The sequence below is a fragment of the Coregonus lavaretus genome (assembly GCF_964263955.1).
Source record: "Coregonus lavaretus genome assembly, chromosome: 1".
NCBI lineage: Eukaryota > Metazoa > Chordata > Actinopteri > Salmoniformes > Salmonidae > Coregonus > Coregonus lavaretus.
In genome coordinates, this window is record NC_139988.1 from 69,394,877 (window position 1) to 69,417,328 (window position 22,452).

At 43.3% G+C, this 22,452-nt stretch overlaps 1 protein-coding gene across 1 annotated transcript; it reads right to left on the reverse strand.

Annotated features, from left to right (window-relative positions):
• Positions 1–2,262: 2,262 nt before the first annotated feature.
• Positions 2,263–16,309, reverse strand: ghrhr2 (growth hormone releasing hormone receptor 2; the record flags this gene model as incomplete). Its single annotated transcript, XM_084167452.1, has 11 exons — positions 2,263–2,355; positions 2,465–2,506; positions 2,791–2,920; positions 3,323–3,417; positions 3,500–3,566; positions 3,795–3,855; positions 3,941–4,094; positions 13,336–13,468; positions 14,056–14,153; positions 15,965–16,077; positions 16,195–16,309. 11 exons carry the CDS (start codon positions 16,307–16,309, stop codon positions 2,263–2,265), a joined length of 1,101 nt encoding a protein of 366 aa, XP_084023578.1.
• Between the last annotated feature and the right edge of the window lie 6,143 nt (positions 16,310–22,452).

The window sequence follows — 22,452 nt, forward strand, 5'->3', positions numbered from 1 at the left end:
TTCTCTGATAAAGACAGAAAATCACAAGTTATGGTAAAACTATCCACTTGTCGACTACTTCAAGCACTACACAATATACAGTCTATGGTTACACCACAGTATTATATAAATTGTCATAAATATGTGAAATCCCCTTGGTATAGAGTTACAGAAAATATATTTGTCAATGTATTAAACATTTAAAAACGGGAAAGGTACCCTATAACTGCAAAACTCCTGTTGTTTACTTCATGGCTCAATGATCTGACAGACAAGTGTAGGATATAACAATCAAAAGTGATAAGCTAGCTAAAATGTCATCACCACAATTATCAGTCATCAACACAAATGTGGGTGAACATTTTTAAAGTTTTACTTGTTTTACCATGTGTGTAGGCCTATACAATAATCACCAAGACAGAGAGGTACAGTGCATTCGGAAAGTATTCAGACCCCTTGACTTTTTCCACATTTTGTTACGTTACAGCCTTATTCTAAAATTGATTAAATTGTTTTTTTTCCCTCATCAATCTAGACACAATTCCCCATCATGACAAAGCAAAAACAGGTTTTTAGAAATGTTAGCAAATGTATACGTACTTTGTTGAAGCACCTTTGGCACCTTTGGCAGTGATTACAGCCTCGAGTCTTCTTGGGTATGACACTACAAGCTTGGCACCCCTCCATTTGTTTTTACACTGCTGCTACCCGCTGTCTATTATCTATGCATAGTCACTTTATCCCTACCTACATGTACAAATTACCTCGACTAACCTGTACCCCCGCACATTGACTCGGTTCCGGTACCTCCTGTATATAGCCTCGTTATTGTTATTTTATTGTGTTACTTTAGTTGATTTGGTAAATATTTTCTTAACTCTTTCTTCAACTGCTTGTAAGTAATCATTTCACGGCGCATGTAACAAAAAGTTTGATTTGATTTGATTTAGGGAGTTTCTCCCATTCTTCTCTGCAGATCCTCTGAAGCTCTGTCAGGTTGGATGGGGAGCATCGCTGCACAGCTATTTTCAGTTCTCTCCAGAGATGTTCGATCGGGTTCAAGCTGGGCTCTGGCTGGGCCACTCAAGGACATTCAGAGACTTGTCCCGAAGCCACTCCTGCGTTGTCTTGGCTGTGTTCTTAGGGTGGTTGTCCTGTTGGAAGGTGAACCTTTGGCACAGTCTTAGGTCCTGAGTGCTCTGGAGCAGATTTTCATCAAGGATCTCTCTGTACTTTGTGCCGTTCATCTTTCCCTTGATCCTGACTAGTCTCCCAGTCCCTGCCGCTTAAAAACATCCCCACAGCATGATGCTGCCACTACCATGCTTCACCGTAGGGATGGTGCCAGGTTTCCTCCAGACATGACGCTTGGTATTCAGGCCATTGAGTTCAATCTTGGTTTCTTCAGAGCAGAGAATCTTGTTTCTCAAGATCTGAGAGTCTTTAGCTGCCTTTTGGCAAACTCCAAGTGGCTGTCATGTGCCTTTTACTGAAGAGTGGCTTCCATCTGGCCACTCTACCATAAAGGCCTGATTGGTGGAGTGCTGCAGAGATGGTTGTCCTTCTGGAAGGTTCTCCCATCTCCACAGAGGAACTCTGGAGCTCTGTCAGAGTGACCATTGGGTTCTTGGTCTCCTCCCTGACCAATGCCCTTCTCCCCCAATTGCTCAGTTTGGCTGGGCAGCCAGCTCTAGGAAGAGTATTGGTGGTTCCAATCTTCTTCCATTTAAGAATTATGGAGGCCACTGTGTTCTTGGGGATCTTCAATGCTGCAAAAAAAATGTTGGTACCCTTCCCCAGATCTGTGTCTTGACACAATCCTGTCTCGGACCGCTACGGACAATTCCTTCGACCTCATAGCTTGGTTTTTGCTCTGACATGCACTGTCAACTGTGGAACCTTATATAGACAGGTGTGTGCCTTTCCAATTCCTGTCCAATCAATTGAATTTACCAAAGGTGTGGTCCAATCAAGTTATAGAAACATCTCAAGGATGATCAATGGAAACAGGATGCACCTGAGCTCAATTTCGAGTCTCATAGCAAAGGGTCTGAATACTTATGTAAATAAGGTATTTCTGTTTTTGCTTTGTCATTATGGGGTATTGTGTGTAGATTGATGAGGGAAAAATTAATTTAATCAATTTTAGAATAAGGCTGTAACGTAGCATAATGTGGAAAAAGTCAAGGGGTCTGAATACTTTCTGAATGCACTGTATTTGTCCTTAGACTTAGGTTATTCAATGATAATAAACCATCTGAGATAGTCATCACCACCCTGAGTCTAGGCTACATAGTCCTGGGTTGCCAGATTGAAGGCATTGTTTTCTGTCTGAGAACGACACCCCTTCATTGCCTTTCGAATTTCATTTTGTACCTGAAAAAACAAAACAATAAAGTTTTTCAATTTGTAGCCTATTATTTGTTGTAAATGTAATTATGATTAATTAAATACTTCACAGGGTTAACAGAATGGCATATCTTACCTCCCCATTCAAGAAGCAGTACAACAATGCAACTATAAACCCCTGTAATGAAATGAAGCCGAATGAATAGTCGTTCACTATTTTTATATTTTCATCCCTTTATGAGGGAAAAACACGTATTTTCAGAAGGCAATAAGTAGCAGAGGTGACCTATGACATTTTGTGCCAGTTTTCATTCAAACCTTTCCTTTTGAGGTAATTATGAGGTATGAATCTGTTAAATTATTAATAATATGGATATCAGATCAATTTAATATTGAAAACCTGCATATATAGGGGTCCCAGTGCTGGGTTGGAGAACCACTCTGTCTAAAAGGCTCTCGTACCTGGAAGGAGCCCAGGACCAGTTCCAGGGAGAGTCGGGCCCCTACACCCACATGCTCAGGTAAGAGGGCGAAGACCACATAGTGCACGCCAAACAGAGGGATGAGAAGCAGGGTGGACCTCGCCAGCCTCCTGCAGGGGGCACCAGAGGAGAGAAAGAGAGAGGGAGGGATGGGAAATAGAGAGATAAACATATGAGAAGTGAGAGCGAGACAGGAGAGAGAGACAAGCAAGGTTGGAAAATAGAGAGGAGATAAACATGAGAAGCGAGACAGGAAGTGTGGTGTGGAGGGGTAGGGGGGAGAAGAAAGTAAGGAGGGAGAGATAAAGAGGAACTTCCTGGATCCAGATTATGTTAATTACGATACAATACACTGGGGAAGTTTGACCCGTTTGAAATCCTACCCAATTCAGAGTCACTCTATCCACATATGGGAGGAACATGGTAAGTCAAGCCAGTGGGTAAGATGAGCAAGCCCTTTTATTTTGTGCATGCTACCAGTTCAGCGCTCATGAACGGTCAGTCAGTCTTACCTGTAGACCTGAAGTCCCTCACTTCCATTCAGGTCAGTGGCCTTGGTCTTCTGAATGATGATCCTACTGATGTTCACAAACACCACGAAGTTGATCTGTGGTTGAGAAAAACAGTGGTTTGATACCAAGTCTCAACCCTCTTATTGACTTTTCAGATAAGTGTTTTTTTGGTCTTACAAAGACAGATAAGAGGATGGGAGTTTTGATGATCCACCACAAGGCACTGTCAAGGTTGTCCCAGCACCTGTTGGGCAGAGATGTTATAATGCTGGAATACTGTTGATGACTTACAGTACTACACGATCACATTCAATATGTCAGTCTTTTCTCTTTTCTCACCCTTGTTTGGGCCCCTTTATTTGCCCTTTTCACTTACTTCCATAAAGGAATATTGATACTTTCACAAGTAGTACATGTAATTATGTCTAATGTAGACAACCAAATAACTATTCTAGTTATTCACAAGCCTCACCCTTCATTGTCAAACTGAATCTTCAGCAGGGTCCAACTTATGATGATCACTGAGGGAGTGCCTGGAAGAAATGGAATGTACAGTCATATAAACACACACACATGCACAGACGCTCACAAACACAAATACACACACACACACCTTACCCCAGCCTATGCCAGTGTACAACCAGAAGAGCTTTCTCTTCTGAGCAAAGGTGAAAACCAGCAGAGTTTGCAGGTACAAGCCCTCTACGAGAAGCCAGAAGAAGTTGGCCAAGACACAGTACTGGAAGAAAGTCACCGCTGCTTTACACTTTACCTAATGGATGGGAAACAAATGTCAATAACAACTACTTTTCTCACATATACAGTACATAGACATTTAGATAATTTTGACAGTCTGTGGTTACCGGTCCCCCCTCAACAAGTTCAACAAGTCAATAACACAAGTTCTTTATACTTTTTGTCTTTATACTGCATCTAGTTATTTGTTACAGTGGGGGGAAAAAGTATTTAGTCAGCCACCAATTGTGCAAGTTCTCCCACTTCAAAAGATGAGAGAGGCCTGTAATCTTCATCATAGGTACACGTCAACTGACAGACAAAATGAGAAAAAAAATTCCAGAAAATCACATTGTAGGATAATAAGTATTTGGTCACCTACAAACAAGCAAGATTTCTGGCTCTCACAGACCTGTAACTTCTTCTATAAGAGGCTCCTCTGTCCTCCACTCGTTACCTGTATTAATGGCACCTGTTTGAACTTGTTATCAGTATAAAAGACACCTGTCCACAACCTCAAACAGTCACACTCCAAACTCCACTATGGCCAAGACCAAAGAGCTGTCAAAGGAAACCAGAAACACAATTGTAGACCTGCACCAGGCTGGGAAGACTGAATCTGCAATAGGTAAGTAGCTTGGTTTGAAGAAATCAACTGTGTGAGCAATTATTAGGAAATGGAAGACATACAAGACCACTGATAATCTCCCTCGATCTGGGGCTCCACACAAGATCTCACCCCGTGGGGTCAAAATGATCACAAGAACGGTGAGCAAAAATCCCAGAACCACACGGGGGGACCTAGTGAATGACCTGCAGAGAGCTGGGACCAAAGTAACAAAGCCTACCATCAGTAACACACTACGCCGCCAGGGACTCAAATCCTGCAGTGCCAGACGTGTCCCCCTGCTTAAGCCAGTACATGTCCAGGCCCGTCTGAAGTTTGCTAGAGTGCATTTGGATGATCCAGAAGAGGATTGGGAGAATGTCATATGGTCAGATGAAACCAAAATATAACTTTTTGGTAAAAACTCAACTCGTCGTGTTTGGAGGACAAAGAATGCTGAGTTGCATCCAAAGAACACCATACCTACTGTGAAGCATGGGGGTGGAAACATCATGCTTTGGGGCTGTTTTTCTGCAAAGGGACCAGGACGACAGATCCGTGTAAAGGAAAGAATGAATGGGGCCATGTATCGTGAGATTTTGAGTGAAAACCTCCTTCCATCAGCAAGGGCATTGAAGATGAAACGTGTCTGGGTCTTTCAGCATGACAATGATCCCAAACACACCGCCCGGTAACGAAGGAGTGGCTTCGTAAGAAGCATTTCAAGGTCCTGGAGTGGCCTAGCCAGTCTCCAGATCTCAACCCCATAGAAAATCTTTGGAGGGAATTGAAAGTCTGTGTTGCCCAGCGACAGCCCCAAAACATCACTGCTCTAGAGGAGATCTGCATGGAGGAATGGGCCAAAATACCAGCAACAGTGTGTGAAAACCTTGTGAAGACTTACAGAAAACGTTTGACCTGTGTCATTGCCAACAAAGGGTATATAACAAAGTATTGAGAAACTTTTGTTATTGACCAAATACTTATTTTCCACCATAATCTGCAAATAAATTCATAAAAAATCCTACAATGTGATTTTCTAGATTTTTTTTTCTCATTTTGTCTGTCATAGTTGATGTGTACCTATGATGAAAATTACAGGCCTCTCTCATCTTTTTAAGTGGGAGAACTTGCACAATTGGTGGCTGACTAAATACTTTTTTTCCCCACTGTATGCATTGTTGAAAACATGTAGTAGTACTCCCTGTTCACCCATGACTGCATGGCCAGGCACGACTCCAACACCATCATTAAGTTTGCCGACGACACAACAGTGGTAGGCCTGATCACCGACAACGATGAGACAGCCTATAGGGAGGAGGTCAGAGACCTGGCTGTGTGGTGCCAGGATAACAACCTCTACCTCAACGTGACCAAGACAAAGGAGATGATTGTGGACTACAGGGAAAAAAAGAGGACTGAGCACGCCCCCATTCTCATCGACGGGGCTGTAGTGGAACAGGTTGAGAGCTTCATTAATGCAGAAGATGTTACAACATTTCCATAGGAATTTATGTTCCCTAGAACCTTATTTCCTACTAGGTTGACCTATCTATTGATACAAATTGTGCAGCCTGTTCAAACATTCCATGGGAAATACCTCAATAACTGATGTTGCCAACCCACTCTAATCTGGACATCTACTGGTCCTGTTGCTCAATGATTCATGCTCAAACTGAGTTAAGGAAAGAGCTCAGCCCTTACTTCATGGCCCTCAAAGAGGGGGCTGTAGTGGAACAGGTTGAGAGCTTCAAGTTCCTTGGTGTCCACATCACCAACGAACTATCATGGTCCAAACACACCAAGACAGTCATGAAGAGGGCACGACAAAGCCTATTCCCCCTCAGGAGACGGAAAAGATTTGGCATGGGTCCTCAGATCCTCAAAAAGTTATACAGCTGCACCATCGAGAGCATCCTGACTGGTTGCATCACCGCCTGGTATGGCAACTGCTTGGCCTCTGACCGCAAGGCTCTACAGAGGGTAGTGCGTACGGCCCAGTACATCACTGGGGTCAAGCTTCCTGCCATCCAGGACCTCTATACCAGGTGGTGTAAGAGGAAGGCTCTCAAAATTGTCAAAGACTCCAGCCACCCTAGTCATAGACTGTTCTCTCTGCTACCGCACGGCAAGCGGTACCGGAGTGCCAAGTCTAGGTCCAAAAGGCTTCTCAACAGCTTCTACCCCCAAGCCATAAGACTCCTGAACAGCTAGTCATGGCTACCCGGACTATTTGCACTGCCCCCCCACCCCCACCCCATATTCTTACGCTGCTGCTACTCTGTTAATTATTTATGCATACTCACTTTAACTCTACCCACATGTACATATTACCTCAACTAGCCAGTGCCCCCGCACATTGACTCTGCACCGGTACCCCCCTGTATATAGCCTTCCTACTGTTATTTTATTTTACTTCTGCTCTTTTTTCTCAACAACTTTTTGTTGTTGTTTTATTTACTTTTTTATTTAAAAATAAATGCATTGTTGGTTAAGGGCTGTAAGTAAGCATTTCACGGTAATGTCTACACCTGTTGTATTCGGCGCATGTGGCAAATAAAATTTTATTTTATTTTATTTTATTTGAAAAGCCACAGAATTTGGAGAATGACCCTTCAAATCTAAACAGAGAGTGGTCTCAACCCCACTGGAAAAACAAATGTGTGTGATAACCAATCAGCGCGTTTACTCAAAATCTGAGCGCATTATTGCCCCTTAACATGCATTCCGAATACACAAAGTTCTGCATGAGCCATCCTACAGGGAGAACATAAAGAGGCTCTCCTAGCTGCACAGGGATCAGGTAATGAGTCCTACAGATTGCCTTGGTACTTCTACCACTGTGGATGCCATGGCATTCCTTCAAGCTGCTGTTCTGCTGATTCTGGTGACTAATGTTGCTGTTCTCAGGTGTTTATGCTCCAGGGTGTGTTGTAGACGAAAAATTAAACACATGTAACTGAAAGTGTAATGGGCATTGTTGATGATGATGTTTCAATTGGCTTGAATAGTGCTACTAATAATAGTAGATTGGATTATTGGAAATAATTTTCCAAGTGATCAAATTGCTTTACATTGGTATGAGGGGAATTCACCTCATCCACCACCGATCTGTCCAGCTATATTTGTTTTCCTATATGTCATCATTAAAATAAATGTTCCAGTGATAAACCATATTCCTCAAATAGCTTTTTTGTTTATCTGTCGTTGAGGGTCTGGTTGCTATAATTGAATTTAGGGGCCAGTGATGATGCGTGATTAAGTGTGTGTGTTTGTATCTGTTTATCAACAAAAGAGCACTGTACTTTCCATTTACTGTAAGTTGTGTTGCATCTGTTAATGTAATAATGAAGAACCAACGATACCCTTATGTGCAACAATAAAGATGGCGCCGACAGACATGGCAGCTCTGCTTCTAGCTCCTAAGCAACTTTGCAGTATTTTGTTTTTTTTGTGTGTTATTTCTTACATTATTAGGCCAGAACGTTTTTTGTGTTATTACATACAGCCAGAAATAACTTTGGATATCAGAGCAACGGTAACTCACCAGCATTATGACCAGGAATACGACTTTCCCGAATTGGATCCTTTGTTCGTACCCCCCAGGGCAATTGAACTTATCCCAGAGGCTGCTCCAAGATGCCGCCGGCGGAGAAGAGGTATTCGGAGTGGACTTCTAGTCCGACTCAGGAGGCATGCACACCATCCACCGCTACCGAGTATATTACTCGCTAATGTTCAGTCTCTGGACAATAAAGTAGACGAGCTCAGGGCAAGGATCTCCTTCCAGAGAGACATCAGGGACTGTAACATACTCTGTTTCACGGAATCATGGCTCTCTCCGGATATACTGTCCCCGTCCATACAGCCAGCTGGGTTCTCAGTACATTGCGCAGACAGGAATAAAGAACTCTCTGGGAAGATGAAAGGCGGTGGTGTATGTTTCATGTTTAAATACTCATGGTGTGATTGTGATAACGTACAGAAACTCAAGTCCTTTTGTTCACCCAACCTAGAATACCTCACAATCAAATGCCGACCGTATTACCTCCCAAGAGAATTCTCTTCAGTTATAGTCACAGGTGTGTATATTCCTCCTCAAGCCGATACCACAACGGCCCTCAAGGAACTACACTGGACTTTGTGCAAACTGGAAACCACATATCCTGAGGCCGCATTTATTGTAGCTGGGGATTTTAACAAAGCAAATATGAGGAAAACGCTACCGAAGTTCTATAAACACATTGACTAAAGTACTTGTGCTGGAAAAACGCTTGACCACTGCTACTCCCCCTTCCGGGATGCCTACAAGGCCTTCCCCCGCCCTCCCTTCGGCAAATCAGATCATGACTCCATTTTGCTCTTCCCTTCCTATAGGCAGAAACTCAAACAGGAAGTACCAGTGCTAAGGTCTATTCAACGCTGGGCTGACCAATCGGAATCCATGCTTCAAGATTGTTTTGATCATGTGGACTGGGATATGTTCCGGGTAGCCTCTGAGAATAACATTGACGTATACACGGACACGGTCACTGAGTTCATCAGGAAGTGTATAGGGGATGTTGTTCCCACTGTGACTATTAAAACCTACCTAAACCAGAAACCGTGGATAGATGGCAGCATTCGTGCAAAACTGAAAGCATGAACCACCGCATTTAACCATGCCAAGGTGACTGGGAAGATGGTTGAATACAAACAGTGTAGTTATTCTCTCCGTAAGGCAGTCAAACAGGCAAAACGTCAGTACAGAGACAAAGTGGAGTCGCAATTCAGCGGCTCAGACACGAGACTTATGTGGCAGGGACAGTCACGGATTACAAAGGGAAAACCAGCCACACCAACGTCTTGATACCAGACAAGCTGAACACCTTCTTCGCCCGCTTTGAGGATAACACAGTCCCACCGACGCGGCCCGCTCCCAAGGACTGTGGGCTCTTGTTCTCCATGGCCGACGTGAGTAAGACATTTAAGCATGTTAACCCTCGCAAGGCTGCCGGCCCAGATGGCATCCCTAGCCGCGGCCTCAGAGCATGCGCAGACCAGCTGGCTGGAGTGTTTATGGACATATTCAATCTCTCCCTATCCCAGTCTGCTGAACCCAAAAGAAAGCAAAGGTTACTGAACTAAATGACTATCACCCCATAGCACTCACTTCTGTCATCATGAAGTGCTTTGAGAGGCGAGTTAAGGATCATATCACCTCTACCTTACCTGACACCCTAGACCCACTTCAATTTGCATACCACCCCAATAGATCCACAGACGATGCAATCGCTATCGCACTGCACACTGCACTATCCCATCTGGACAAGCGGAGTACCTATGTAAGAATGCTGTTCATTGACTATAGCTCAGCCTTCAACAACATAGTACCCTTCAAGCTCATCAGTAAGCTTGGGGCCCTGGGTCTGAACCCCGCCCTGTGCAACTGGGTCCTGGACTTCCTGACGGGCCGCCCCCAGGTGGTGAAGGTAGGAGACAACACCTCCACTTCGCTGATCCTGAACTCAGGGCCCCCCAAGGGTGTGTGCTCAGCCTCCTCCTGTACTCCCTGTTCACCCATGACTACGTGGCCAAGCACGCCTCCAACTCAATCATCAAGTTTGCAGACGACACAACAGTAGTAGGCCTGATTACCAACAATGACGAGTCAGCCTACAGGGAGGAGGTGAGGGCCCTGGCAGAGTGGTGCCAGGAAAATAACCTCTCCCTCAACGTCAACAAAACAAAGGAGCTGATCATGGACTTCAGGAAACAGCAGAGGGAGCACGCCTCTATCCACATCGACGTGGAGAAGGTCGAAAGCTTCAAGTTCCACGGTGTACACATCACTGACAATCTGAAATCATCCACCCACACAGGCAGTGTGGTAAAGAAGGCTCAACAGCGCCTCTTCAACCTCAGGAGGCTTTAGTAATTTGGCTTGGCCCCTAAGACAAGCTTTTACAGATGCACAATTGAGAGCATCCTGTCGGGCTGTATCACCGCCTGGTACGGCAACTGCACTGCCCGCAACTGCAGGGCTCTCCAGAGGGTGGTGCGGTCTGCCCAACGCATCACCGGGGGCACACTGCCTGCCCTCCAGGACACCTACAGCACCCGATGTCACAGGAAGGCCAAAAAGATAATCAAGGACATCAACCACCCGAGCCACGACCTGTTCACCCCGCTACCATCCAGAAGGCAATGTCAGTTCAGGTAAATCAAAGCTGGGACCGAGAGACTGAAAAACAGCTTCTATCTCAAGGCCATCAGACTGTTAGATAGCCATCACTAGCCGGCTTCCACCCGGTTACTTAACCCTGCACTTTAGAGGCTGCTGCCCCATATACATAGACATGGAATCACTGGTCACTTTAATAATGGAACACTAGTCATTTTAATAATGTTTACATACTGCTTTACTCATTTCATATGTATATACTGTATTCTATTCTACTGTATTTTAGTCAATGCCACTCCGACATTGCTCGTCCTAATATTTATATATTTCTTAATTCCATTCTTTTACTTTTAGATTTGTGTGTATTGTTGTGAATTGTTAGATACTACTGCACTGTTGGAGCTAGGAACACAAGCATTTCGCTACACCCGCAATAACATCTGCTAAATATGTGTATGTGATCAGAGTCACGTCTTTCTCATGGATTTTAAATGTTGTTTCTAGCCTAAAGCATCACAGAGTTAAGCATCGTTATAGATCGCTTGATATTATCAGGGTCCGTTTTATTTATTTTCAAAATCTTAAGCTAACAAGGGGTATTGTGTGTCCCGTGTGGCTCAGTTGGTAGAGCATGGTGCTTGCAATGCCAGGGTCCCACGGGGGACCAGTATAAAAAAATATAAAAATGAATGCACTCACTACTGTAAGTCGCTCTGGATAAGAGCATTTGCTAAATGACTAAAATGCATACCCTCACATACAGTGGGGAGAACAAGTATTTGATACACTGCCGATTTTGCAGGTTTTCCTACTTACAAAGCATGTAGAGGTCTGTAATTTCTATCATAGGTACACTTCAACTGTGAGAGACGGAATCTAAAACAAAAATCCAGAAAATCACATTGTATGATTTTTAAGTAATTAATTTGCATTTTATTGCATAACATAAGTATTTGATACATCAGAAAAGCAGAACTTGGTATTTGGTACAGAAACCTTTGTTTGCAATTACAGAGATCATACGTTTCCTGTAGGTCTTGACCAGGTTTGCACACACTGCAGCAGGGATTTTGGCCCACTCCTCCATACAGACCTTCTCCAGATCCTTCAGGTTTCGGGGCTGTCGCTGGGCAATACGGACTTTCAGCTCCTCCAAAGATGTTCTATTGGGTTCAGGTCTGGAGACTGGCTAGGCCACTCCAGGACCTTGAGATGCTTCTTACGGAGCCACTCCTTAGTTGCCCTTGCTGTGTGTTTCGTGTCGTTGTCATGATAGAAGACCCAGCCACGACCCATCTTCAATGCTCTTACTGAGGGAAGGAGGTTGTTGGCCAAGATCTCGCAATACATGGCCCCATCCATCCTCCCCTCAATACGGTGCAGTCGTCCTGTCCCCTTTGCAGAAAAGCATCCCCAAAGAATGATGTTTCCACCTCCATGCTTCACGGTTGGGATGGTGTTCTTGGGGTTGTACTCATCCTTCTTCTTCCTCCAAACACGGCAAGTGGAGTTTAGACCAAAAAGCTCTATTTTTGTCTCATCAGACCACATGACCTTCTCCCATCCCTCCTCTGGATCATCCAGATGGTCATTGGCAAATTTCAGACGGGCCTGGACATGCGCTGGCTTGAGCAGGGGGACCTAGTGTGTTACTAATGGTTTTCTTTGAGGCTGTGGTCCCAGCTCTCTTCAGGTCATTGACCAGGTCCTGCCGTGTAGTTCTGGGCTGATCCCTTACCTTCCTCATGATCATTGATGCCCCACGAGGTGAGATCTTGCATGGAGCCCCAGACCGAGGGTGATTGACCGTCATCTTGAACTTCTTCCATTTTCTAATAATTGCGCCAACAGTTGTTGCCTTCTCACCAAGCTGCTTGCCTATTGTCCTGTAGCCCATCCCAGCCTTGTGCAGGTCTACAATTGTATCCCTGATGTCCTTACACAGCTCTCTGGTCTTGGCCATTGTGGAGAGGTTGGAGTCTGTTTGATTGAGTGTGTGGACAGGTGTCTTTTATACAGGTAACGAGTTCAAACAGGTGCAGTTAATACAGGTAATGAGTGGAGAACAGGAGGGATTCTTAAAGAAAAACTAACAGGTCTGTGAGAGCCGGAATTCTTACTGGTTGGTAGGTGATCAAATAGTTATGTAATGCAATAAAATGCAAATTAATTACTTAAAAATCATACAATGTGATTTTCTGGATTTTTGTTTTAGATTCCGTCTCTCACAGTTGAAGTGTACCTATGATAAAAATTACAGACCTCTACATGCTTTGTAAGTAGGAAAACCTGCAAAATCGGCAGTGTATCAAAAACTTGTTCTCCCCACTGTACCCCCTCAATTTGAGACATGACACTGGTCATTGCAGGATTTTTAGATAAAGGAGAATTCCCAACGTGAACTTGGTTCTATATGATACAGTGATAATAATGATACTGTGAAGCCTACTTTCTGTTGCTGATGTCCTTTCTTCCACAATCTACAGTGGCCACAGTGGTTGTACCTACCGTTGAGACAGTGCAGTGGTCCATGCTCTCATCTGCAAACAGCACGGCGTCCTTCACAAACACGGCCAGTCCACGGAGGATGAAGGTGGAAAACAGGTTGAGGTGGATGGAGGTCCTGATGCACAGCAACTTCCTGTGGAAGACACCAGACTCAACTGGGTAACACTTTACTTGAACGGTACGTACAAAAGGATATACATAACACATTTATAACCCATGAAGTCTACCATTCAAATAACATGTTAACGACGTATCTTTATGAAGGCTTTATAAAGCGTATATAAGTAGTTTATAGATGGTTAATTATTCATTTATAGATAGTTATTGAATTAGTAATAAAAAGTAACAACCCGTGATATAGTGGAGGGTAAGCGCAGTCCATGCACCTTTTTATTTGTGAATAGCCTTTAGGCACCTATAACGCTAAATCTCCATTCAACCTGTTTTGTAGTCTACAAAGCCTTAACTTGTGTCCAAGAAACCGGCCCATAATATTTATAGTCAGCAGACCTTCAAATTAATTGTTACCAGGAAAGGAGATGAGGAAAGGAAGCTTATTCAGAAGCAATTATACAGCGTCACCGACCACAAATATTTGGGGATCACTTTATTTGAACTGGACTGTTATGACATACCTTTTTTTTTTAAAGTATTACCACAATGTGCTATTCTGAGTTCTAGTTCTGAATGACTTATATTTCCTGAAATGTAAAAGTTCACCTGAAGATGCAGAAGACCAGAATGGCAATGAAGAGAGATGCCAGCGACACCCCATAGCCCACAGTGTAGATGATCTTCACCGTAGCAAAGTAATTTTGCTTGAAGAAAGAATAAAACATGTATTATCATACTCACGAATAACAGTCAAAGGTCCCAAGTTGACAAAATGTAAATTAAACATGCCTGCATATTTTTGTATTCATTTGCTGTAATGACTACTCATGAGCAAAGTCTTACATCCAAATGCAACCAACCTTCGGCAGATTTTGAACCGTAGCTGTATCCAATTTGTTGTGTCTTATCTAAATATGCTCCCAGTATGATGATCATACAGTTGAAGTCGGAAGTTTACATACACCTTAGCCAAATACATTTAAACTCAGTTTTTCACAATTCCTGACATTTAATCCTAGTCAAAATTCCCTGTTTTAGGTGAGTTAGGATCACCACTTTATTTTAAGAATGTGAAATGTCAGAATAATAGTAGAGGGAATGATTTATTTCAGCTTTTATTTATTTCATCACATTCCCAGTGGGTCAGAAGTTTACATACACTCAATTAGTATTTGGTAGCATTGCCTTTAAATTGTTTAACTTGGGTCAAACTTCGGGTAGCCTTCCACAAGCTTCCCACAATAAATTGGGTGAATTTTGGCCCATTCCTCCTGACAGGTCATTGTCCATTTGGAAGACCCATTTGCGACCAAGCTTTAACTTCCTGACTGATGTCTTGAGATGTTGCTTCAATATATCCACATAATTTTCCTTCCTCATGATGCCATCTATTTTGTGAGGTGCACCAGTCCCTCCTACAGCAAAGCACCCCCACAGCATGATGCTGCCACCCCCGTGCTTCACGGTTGGGTGGTGTTCTTCAGCTTGCAAGCACCCCCTTTTTCCTCCAAACATGACGATGGTCATTATGGGCAAACAGTTATATTTTTGTTTCATCAGACCAGAGGACATTTCTTCAAAAAGTACGATCTTTGTCCCCATGTGCAGTTGCAAACCGTAGTCTGACTTTTTTATGGCGGTTTTGGAGCAGTGGCTTCTTCCTTGCTGAGCGGCCTTTCAGGTTATGTCGATATAGGACTCGTTTTACTGTGGATATAGATACTTTTGTACCTGTTTCCTCCAGCATCTTCACAAGGTCCTTTGCTGTTGTTCTGGGATTGATTTGCACTTTTCGCACCAAAGTACGTTCATCTCTAGGAGACAGAATGCGTCTCCTTCCTGAGTGGTATGACGGCTGCGTGGTCCCATGGTGTTTATACTTGCGTACTATTGTTTGTACAGATGGTACCTTCAGGCGTTTGGAAATTGCTCCCAAGGATGAACCAGACATGTGGAGGTCTACAATTTTTTTTCTGAGGTCTTGGCTGATTTCTTTAGATTTTCCCATGATGTCAAGCAAAGAGGCACTGAGTTTGAAGGTAGGCCTTGAAATACATCCACAGGTACACCTCCAATTGACTCAAATGATGTAAATTAGCCTATCAGAAGCTTCTAAAGCCATGACATCATTTTCTGGAATTTTCCAAGCTGTTTAAAGGCACAGTCAACTTAGTGTATGTAAACTTCTGACCCACTGGAATTGTGATACAGTGAATTATAAGTGAAATAATCTGTCTGTAAACCATTGTTGGAAAAATTACTTGTGTCATGCACAAAGTAGATGTCCTAACCGACTTGCCAAAACTATAGTTTGTTAACAAGAAATGTGTTTTAATGACTCCAACCTAAGTGTATGTAAACTTCCAACTTCAACTGTATATAATTATTATTAAAACTTTGACAAAAAATATGTCAGCTGACATGTACACTTCACATAATAGTAAATAATGATTTTGTGTGTGAAATTATCCTTTTACTAAAGTGTTACCTTACAATGCTACCAACTCTACTCTACCTTATTCCCAGTCTCCTCCTCTTCTTCACTGCTGTCCTCAAAGTAACATGCTTTGTAATACGGCAAGCTTGGCTTACTCCATCCTTGGGGGGTGCAGTTGCGTGTGATGAGAGCTGTAAAGAAAATATCACCGATTTAAAATATATATTGTTTAATTGGATGAGATGGTGGATGATATTATGAGTTGGGTGAAGTTGCCCCTAGACACTGATCTAAAGTATTTATTGTACCTGGGGGAGAGTCTGGCTTCAGGAGGAGCAGAGGACAGGACACGGAGAGGCTCTCCCCATTTAGGGCTGTGGGCCAGCAGCTCACACCATCCCATTCCACCAGACAACCTGTCATTTCCCACACAACGTTATAAACAAGCAGTAAACTGTGGCGGAAAGAAAAAAAACAGGTTGAGACTGAGGCAGAATGCACAATTGTTTTATTATTATTGTTTTACATGTTATTTTGTATGAATGTATCTTTAAAATAATGCAAAGGGGTGTTAAAGATGCAAAGATGTCTCCCTTTGTTTTTTTCTACAAATGAATGCCTAACATTCTCATTGGAGAGAGAGCTACCTGTAGTGTTGTTAGGAGTTGACAAGGACAGTGCCTTGGTGTTCCTCATCTGGAGTTTGCACTCGCCCTCTTTCTCCAAGAGGTGGAGGACAATGGAGCATTCAGGATGAGTGGTCCTGATCTGAGTGGCAGGAAGACGGATGGACGTACAGACCGGACGGACAGACACAAGAAGGCAGACAGAAATTCATTATTTAAACCATTGATCCATTTCACCAGGTGTCTGTCCGTCCATCTAATGTATACAGTATTTATGACTATTTTCATTTTACCACACAATATACTGTACACCGGATAATAAACACAGACATTCAAACTCCTTTTAGCTAACAGTTTAAACTCTTTCAAATCGTTAATGCAGCATCATTTATGTATTGTCTAGATCAGGGTTTTTCATAATGATTGTCCTGGAGACCCTGCTCTAGATAAAAGACATGCAAGCATAACCGTCAAACTATATAATACTACAGTCATTAGCTCAAGTGCTGTAAATACCAACATTTTGAACCCAAATACACTTACCACCCTTACACTACAAATAAGGATAAAAAATATGGCGACCAACTTGATGTCCATATTCCTTGTGTTTATATGCCTTGTAAACATACTCAAAGCAGGTAATGTTTCATTCGGTCTTTATGGTCCCTCGTGCAGTGTCTCAGCTTCTCATGCAAAGAAGTGTTTCCTCCTTATCTGGCAGATGGTTAAGAGTTCACGGCCACCTCCCAAATGGTATAGCCTAGTTTTCAGGGTTACTTAGTCCATCATCAACCCCCCATGTCAAACCATATCCTCCTTGAGCAAAATTATTACTTAAAAGCCAATCAAAATCCTCACAGTGGCTTTAACAGTTCTCAAAATGCTCCAGACATTTCTGTGGTGATCTCCAAACACACACTAAACAGTCATGGTGAAGTAAGGAGTGTATGCAAATGTAGTCTCTTTCTGTCCTGTTTCCTTATTTCCCTGCAGAGCTGGCTACCTTTCTTGTTTACCTGTTTGTCCCCTTTTTTCCCACCCGAGTGAGCGTGATTGGGGCTTTCTGCAGCAGTAATGTCAAATGATTTAAGGGATGACTGAACTTACATCTCCGAGATAAGAGGATGACATCACCTGGGAGGTATGCAGATTACCTTTGGCGAACACAGGTAAAAAGGCAAGGAAGTGTCTTTCATACAAAAACATAATGCATGCTGAAAAGAAAAAAACAACAACCCAAAAGTACCTTTGTAAATGACATATGTATACAGTAATGACTTAGAAGTATTTTTCAGCACAGATGGACCATGGTTCTTAGCTCATCCATTATTGAAATAGGTCTCTTTCCCAGTGGACCTTCTACCATGACAAGCAAAGGACAGTGAGTAAAGAATTCTAGCGGCCTCCTTCACTAACAAATAACCATGCAATATTCAAGAAATGAGCACCAAGAGAATGGTAAGTGAAAATGAGAGAAGGGGAAAAGGGGTGAAAAATACAGACATCACGGCTGAGGTTCACAATTGCTCTTGTTTCTAACAATTATAGGACTTTTTGTCACGACTAACCATTCAAATAATCCAACCCTCTAAAAAGGTTGTACTTCACCAATTTAGGTTTAGGGTGTGCATTTTTGTCCTCTCTATTTGAATGAAAGTAAGACAATACGGGGAATCCTTTCTAAAAAATAATTCCCCCACTAAGGTGGTTGCCCAGCCCAAAATTAGCCATGTGTGTCCATGGAACAGAGATGGAACATATAGTAATGTGCACAGGTCTTTGTCTGACCCCAGGGTACAATGGCATGCAGGGGCTCATACTGTATATGGTTTCTTCCAAAGGCATCCCCCGGGTGTGTGTGTGTGTGTGTTGGGGGTTGTATGCTTATTGAGAGGGGGGCATTAGCCCCAACATGTGTATCTATCAAAAGAAACCACCTCACTCCTACACTGCCACGCCCTCTCTATTTTTTATTCTTGATTTTGTGTTCTTTGGTCACGCCACCCAATGAGCCAAACCCCAAACAAGAGGATGATTCTCCAGGTCCTGTGACAGCCCCTGACTCAACTTCTGCTCCAGCTGCAGACCCAGCCGCAGACCCAGCTCCAACCCCTGCTCCAGGTCCAGCCCCAGCCTGTGCTGCCGCTCCAGCCCCTGTCCCACCTAAAGCCCCAGCCCCTACTAAAGCCAAAGCCCCTACTAAGGTCTCAGCCTCTACTAAAGGTCCAGCAGCCCCTACTAAAGCCCCAGGTCCTACTAAACCCCCTGCAAAAGCCCCAGCCCCTGCTACAGATCCAGCCCCTGCTCCAGCACCTGCTACTGATCCAGCCCTAGCCCCTGCCCCAGAGCCCGAGCCACCAACAGAGCCTAAAGTTGTTCCCAAGAGTGTCATTGTACAGGTATGTGCTGTAATGCATTTACGTTTAGAGTTTTTTTGTTACCCCCTTTTTCTCCCCAATTTCGTGATATCCAATTGCGATCCAATACGATCTTGTCTCATCGCTGCAACTTCCCAACGGGCTCGGGAGAGGCGAAGGTCAAGTCATGCGTCCTCCGAAACATGACCTGCCAAACCGCACTTCTTAACACCCGCCCGCTTAACCCGGAAGCCAGCCACACCAATGTGCCGGAGGAAACACCGTTCAACTGACAACCGAAGTCAGCCTGCAGGCACCCGGCCCGCCACAAGAGCGCGATGAGCCAAACCCTCCCCTAATCCGGATGACGCTGGGCCGCCCTATGGGACTCCCGGTCACGGCCGGTTGTGACACAGCCTGGGAACAAACCCAGATCTGTAGTGACGCCTCAAGCACTGCGATGCAGTGCCTTAGACCGCTGCGCAACTCGGGAGACCCAGAGGTTTTTTATTTTCAAGCACATCCAAATGCACATCCATATTTTTGTTTGTCAAGAGATTTTTACTCTATCGGCCAGCAGTGACCGGACACTTACTTGGAACCTTACTTTCTTTTCAATGTTTGGTCTTTGATCTTTGCAGCGATTACCAACTGTACCTATATCTCTAAATTAAATTTGATTCAATAATTTGGAGTCTCATTGGGAAAGAAAGATGCCCTATGGAAACTTAACTGGAATATCTACATGGTGAAATGGGAACCAAAACAGAAGTGAATACTAGAAGCGAAGGAAAGTTTCCACATTTTTTACAAAATACAGTATCTTCATGAAATTCTTTAACAGAATGAACCCACCACTACATCCCTTTTTACCACTACATCCCTGCTGCATCAACAACATCTGAGCTAAAATGTTTAAAGTCAGAGAAGAAATGATTGGACATAAAAACTGTATTACAACAATGATTAGCAGTGAGTAAGTTTACACGCACACTAATAATTTCATATTAAACTGATTATGGCAGTAGGCCGAGTATGGCATTAGTCATGTAAAGATCACCTCTGCCCAGTGTGGAGATGTAATTTGTGCACTGGGCCAGAAAACTAATGCAGAGGTCATTAAAGTGCTGCACAAGTCAAAACCAGAAGGTAAGTTCTCAATGGCCTGGGCCTGTACTTAAACAGAGTCTCAGAGTAGGATTGCTTATCCAAGATCAGTTTTAACCTTTTAGATCATAATGAATAAGATTGCATGGACAGGGGGACCTGATCCTAGATCAGCACTCCTACTCTGAGAGGCTTTGTGAATTCGTGCCTGGTATCTAACCAGCAAATACAAATAAGCTATTTAGACACCTACTAATGTAGATACCAATTTAAAGTGCCCTGCTTGATGAAGACTCTATCCAGAATGGTGTATTACATTCTTGTGCAACCTCAAGTACTTTTGAATGTCACAACATCATGAGGGAATCAGGACACTGCTCATCAAGGCTTCATCAATTATTTCGAGCAAGGGGGATTAAAGATGAATGTTCTGAATAGAGCAACATTGTAATATACTGTAAATTATGCACAATACTATGAAATGGACTAAAACGTGAACATCATTTGATCTAATATCAATAAAGCTGATAAAACATGTCAGAATCATTGTACCTAATCATTTTTTCAAGAATTTCCAGGATTAAAAACACATTAACATTAGATTACGTTTGGTTTGCCGTAATTTCCATGTCCAGACATGCTGAACTGTGTGTTTCTTAACTGTAACAGTGCCACATAACCCTATGGAATGTAACTGGTACACCTCACAGTCCAAAGGGGCAGACAATGAAGCCATACTATCCATGTTGTTGGCAATGAAAGAGTGATCCATCCAATCACCCCCTCTCCATCCCCATAGACGACCAGCATTAACCAGTGTTGACTACAGTTTACAGCCTTTTCCATAAATTGGAAGAATCATTACAACAGGGCCCAATCAAATATCAAATTCAGTACCCAAAGTTGTCTAACTATAGGCGAACCTCAACGCAAGACTAGTTAAAGACAGAAAGTCCATATGTTAAAAAGAGGCTAAATATTTGTGTAGGTCTCTCAACAGGGTACAGTTTAATTGTCTAGCTAGAAAGTTGGTAACAAATGGTTGAGCCAACTCCTGGCCACATTGACAGGCTTTCTAAACAAAGCTTGACAGATGTATTGCACTGGATTACCTTATAGTAGACATGACAAACCATGCAGAACACAAAGACATACGTCAGTACAAAAAACAAAAATAGCATGTCTTGCTAATGCTGGCCTAACATCTCTTCTCAGAGCAGCTATGTAAACATTCCATGAGAGCACATACAGTGCATTCAGAAAGTATTCAGACCCCTTCCCTTTTTCTCCATATTTTGTTACATTATAGCCTTATTCTAAAATTGATTAAATTTATTTTTTCCTTCATCAATCTACACACAATACACCAATAATGACAAAGTGAAAACAGGTTTTTAGACATTTTAGCAAATGTAATAAAATTAAAACAGAAATACCTTATTTAGATAAGTGTTCAGACCCTTTGCTATGAGACTCGAAATTGAGCTCAGGTGCATCCTGTTTCCATTGATCATCCTTGAGATGTTTCTACAACTTCATTGGACTCCACCTGTGGTAAATTCAATTGATTGGACATGATTTGGAAGGGCACACACCTGTCTATAGAAGGTCCCACAGTTGACAGTGCATGTCAGAGTAAAAACCAAGCCATGAGGTTGAAGGAATTGTCCGTAGAGCTCCGAGACAGGATTGTGTCAAGGCACAGATCTGGGGAAGGGTACCAAAACATTTCTGCAGCATTGAAGGTCCACAAGAACACAGTGACCTCCATCATTCTTAAATGGAAGAAGTTTGTAACCACCAAGACTCTTCCTAGAGCTGGCCGCCCGGCAAACTGAGCAATCGGGGGAGAAGGGCCTTGGTCAGGGAGGTGACCAAGAACTCGATAATTCCTCTGTGGAAATGGGAGAACCTTCCAGAACGACAACCATCTCTGCAGCACTGCACCAATCAGGCCTTTATGGTAGAGTGGCCAGACGGAAGCCACTCCTCAGGAAAAGGCACATGACAGTCCGTTTGGAGTTTACCAAAAGGCACCTAAAGGACTCTCAGACCATAAGAAACAAGATTCTCTGGTCTGTTGAAACCAAGATTGAACTCTTTGGCCTGAATGTCAAGCGTCACATCTGGAGGAAACCTGGCACCATCCCTATGGTGAAGCATGGTGGTGGCATCATCATGCTGTGGGGATGTTTTTCAGCGGCAGGGACTGGGAGACTAGTCAGGATCGAGGGAAAAATGAACGGAGCAAAGTACAGAGAGATCCTTGATGAAAACCTGCTCCAGACTGGGGCGAAGGTTCACCTTCCAACAGGACAACGACCCTAAGCACACAGCCAAGACAATGCAGGAGTGGCTTCGGGACAAGTCTCTGAATGTCCTTGAGTGGCCCAGCCACTGTTCTCCATCCAGTTTGTTGTTTACAGGCGTGAAATAATTTTAAACACTATGGATCACTATGGATCCCTGCCGGAGA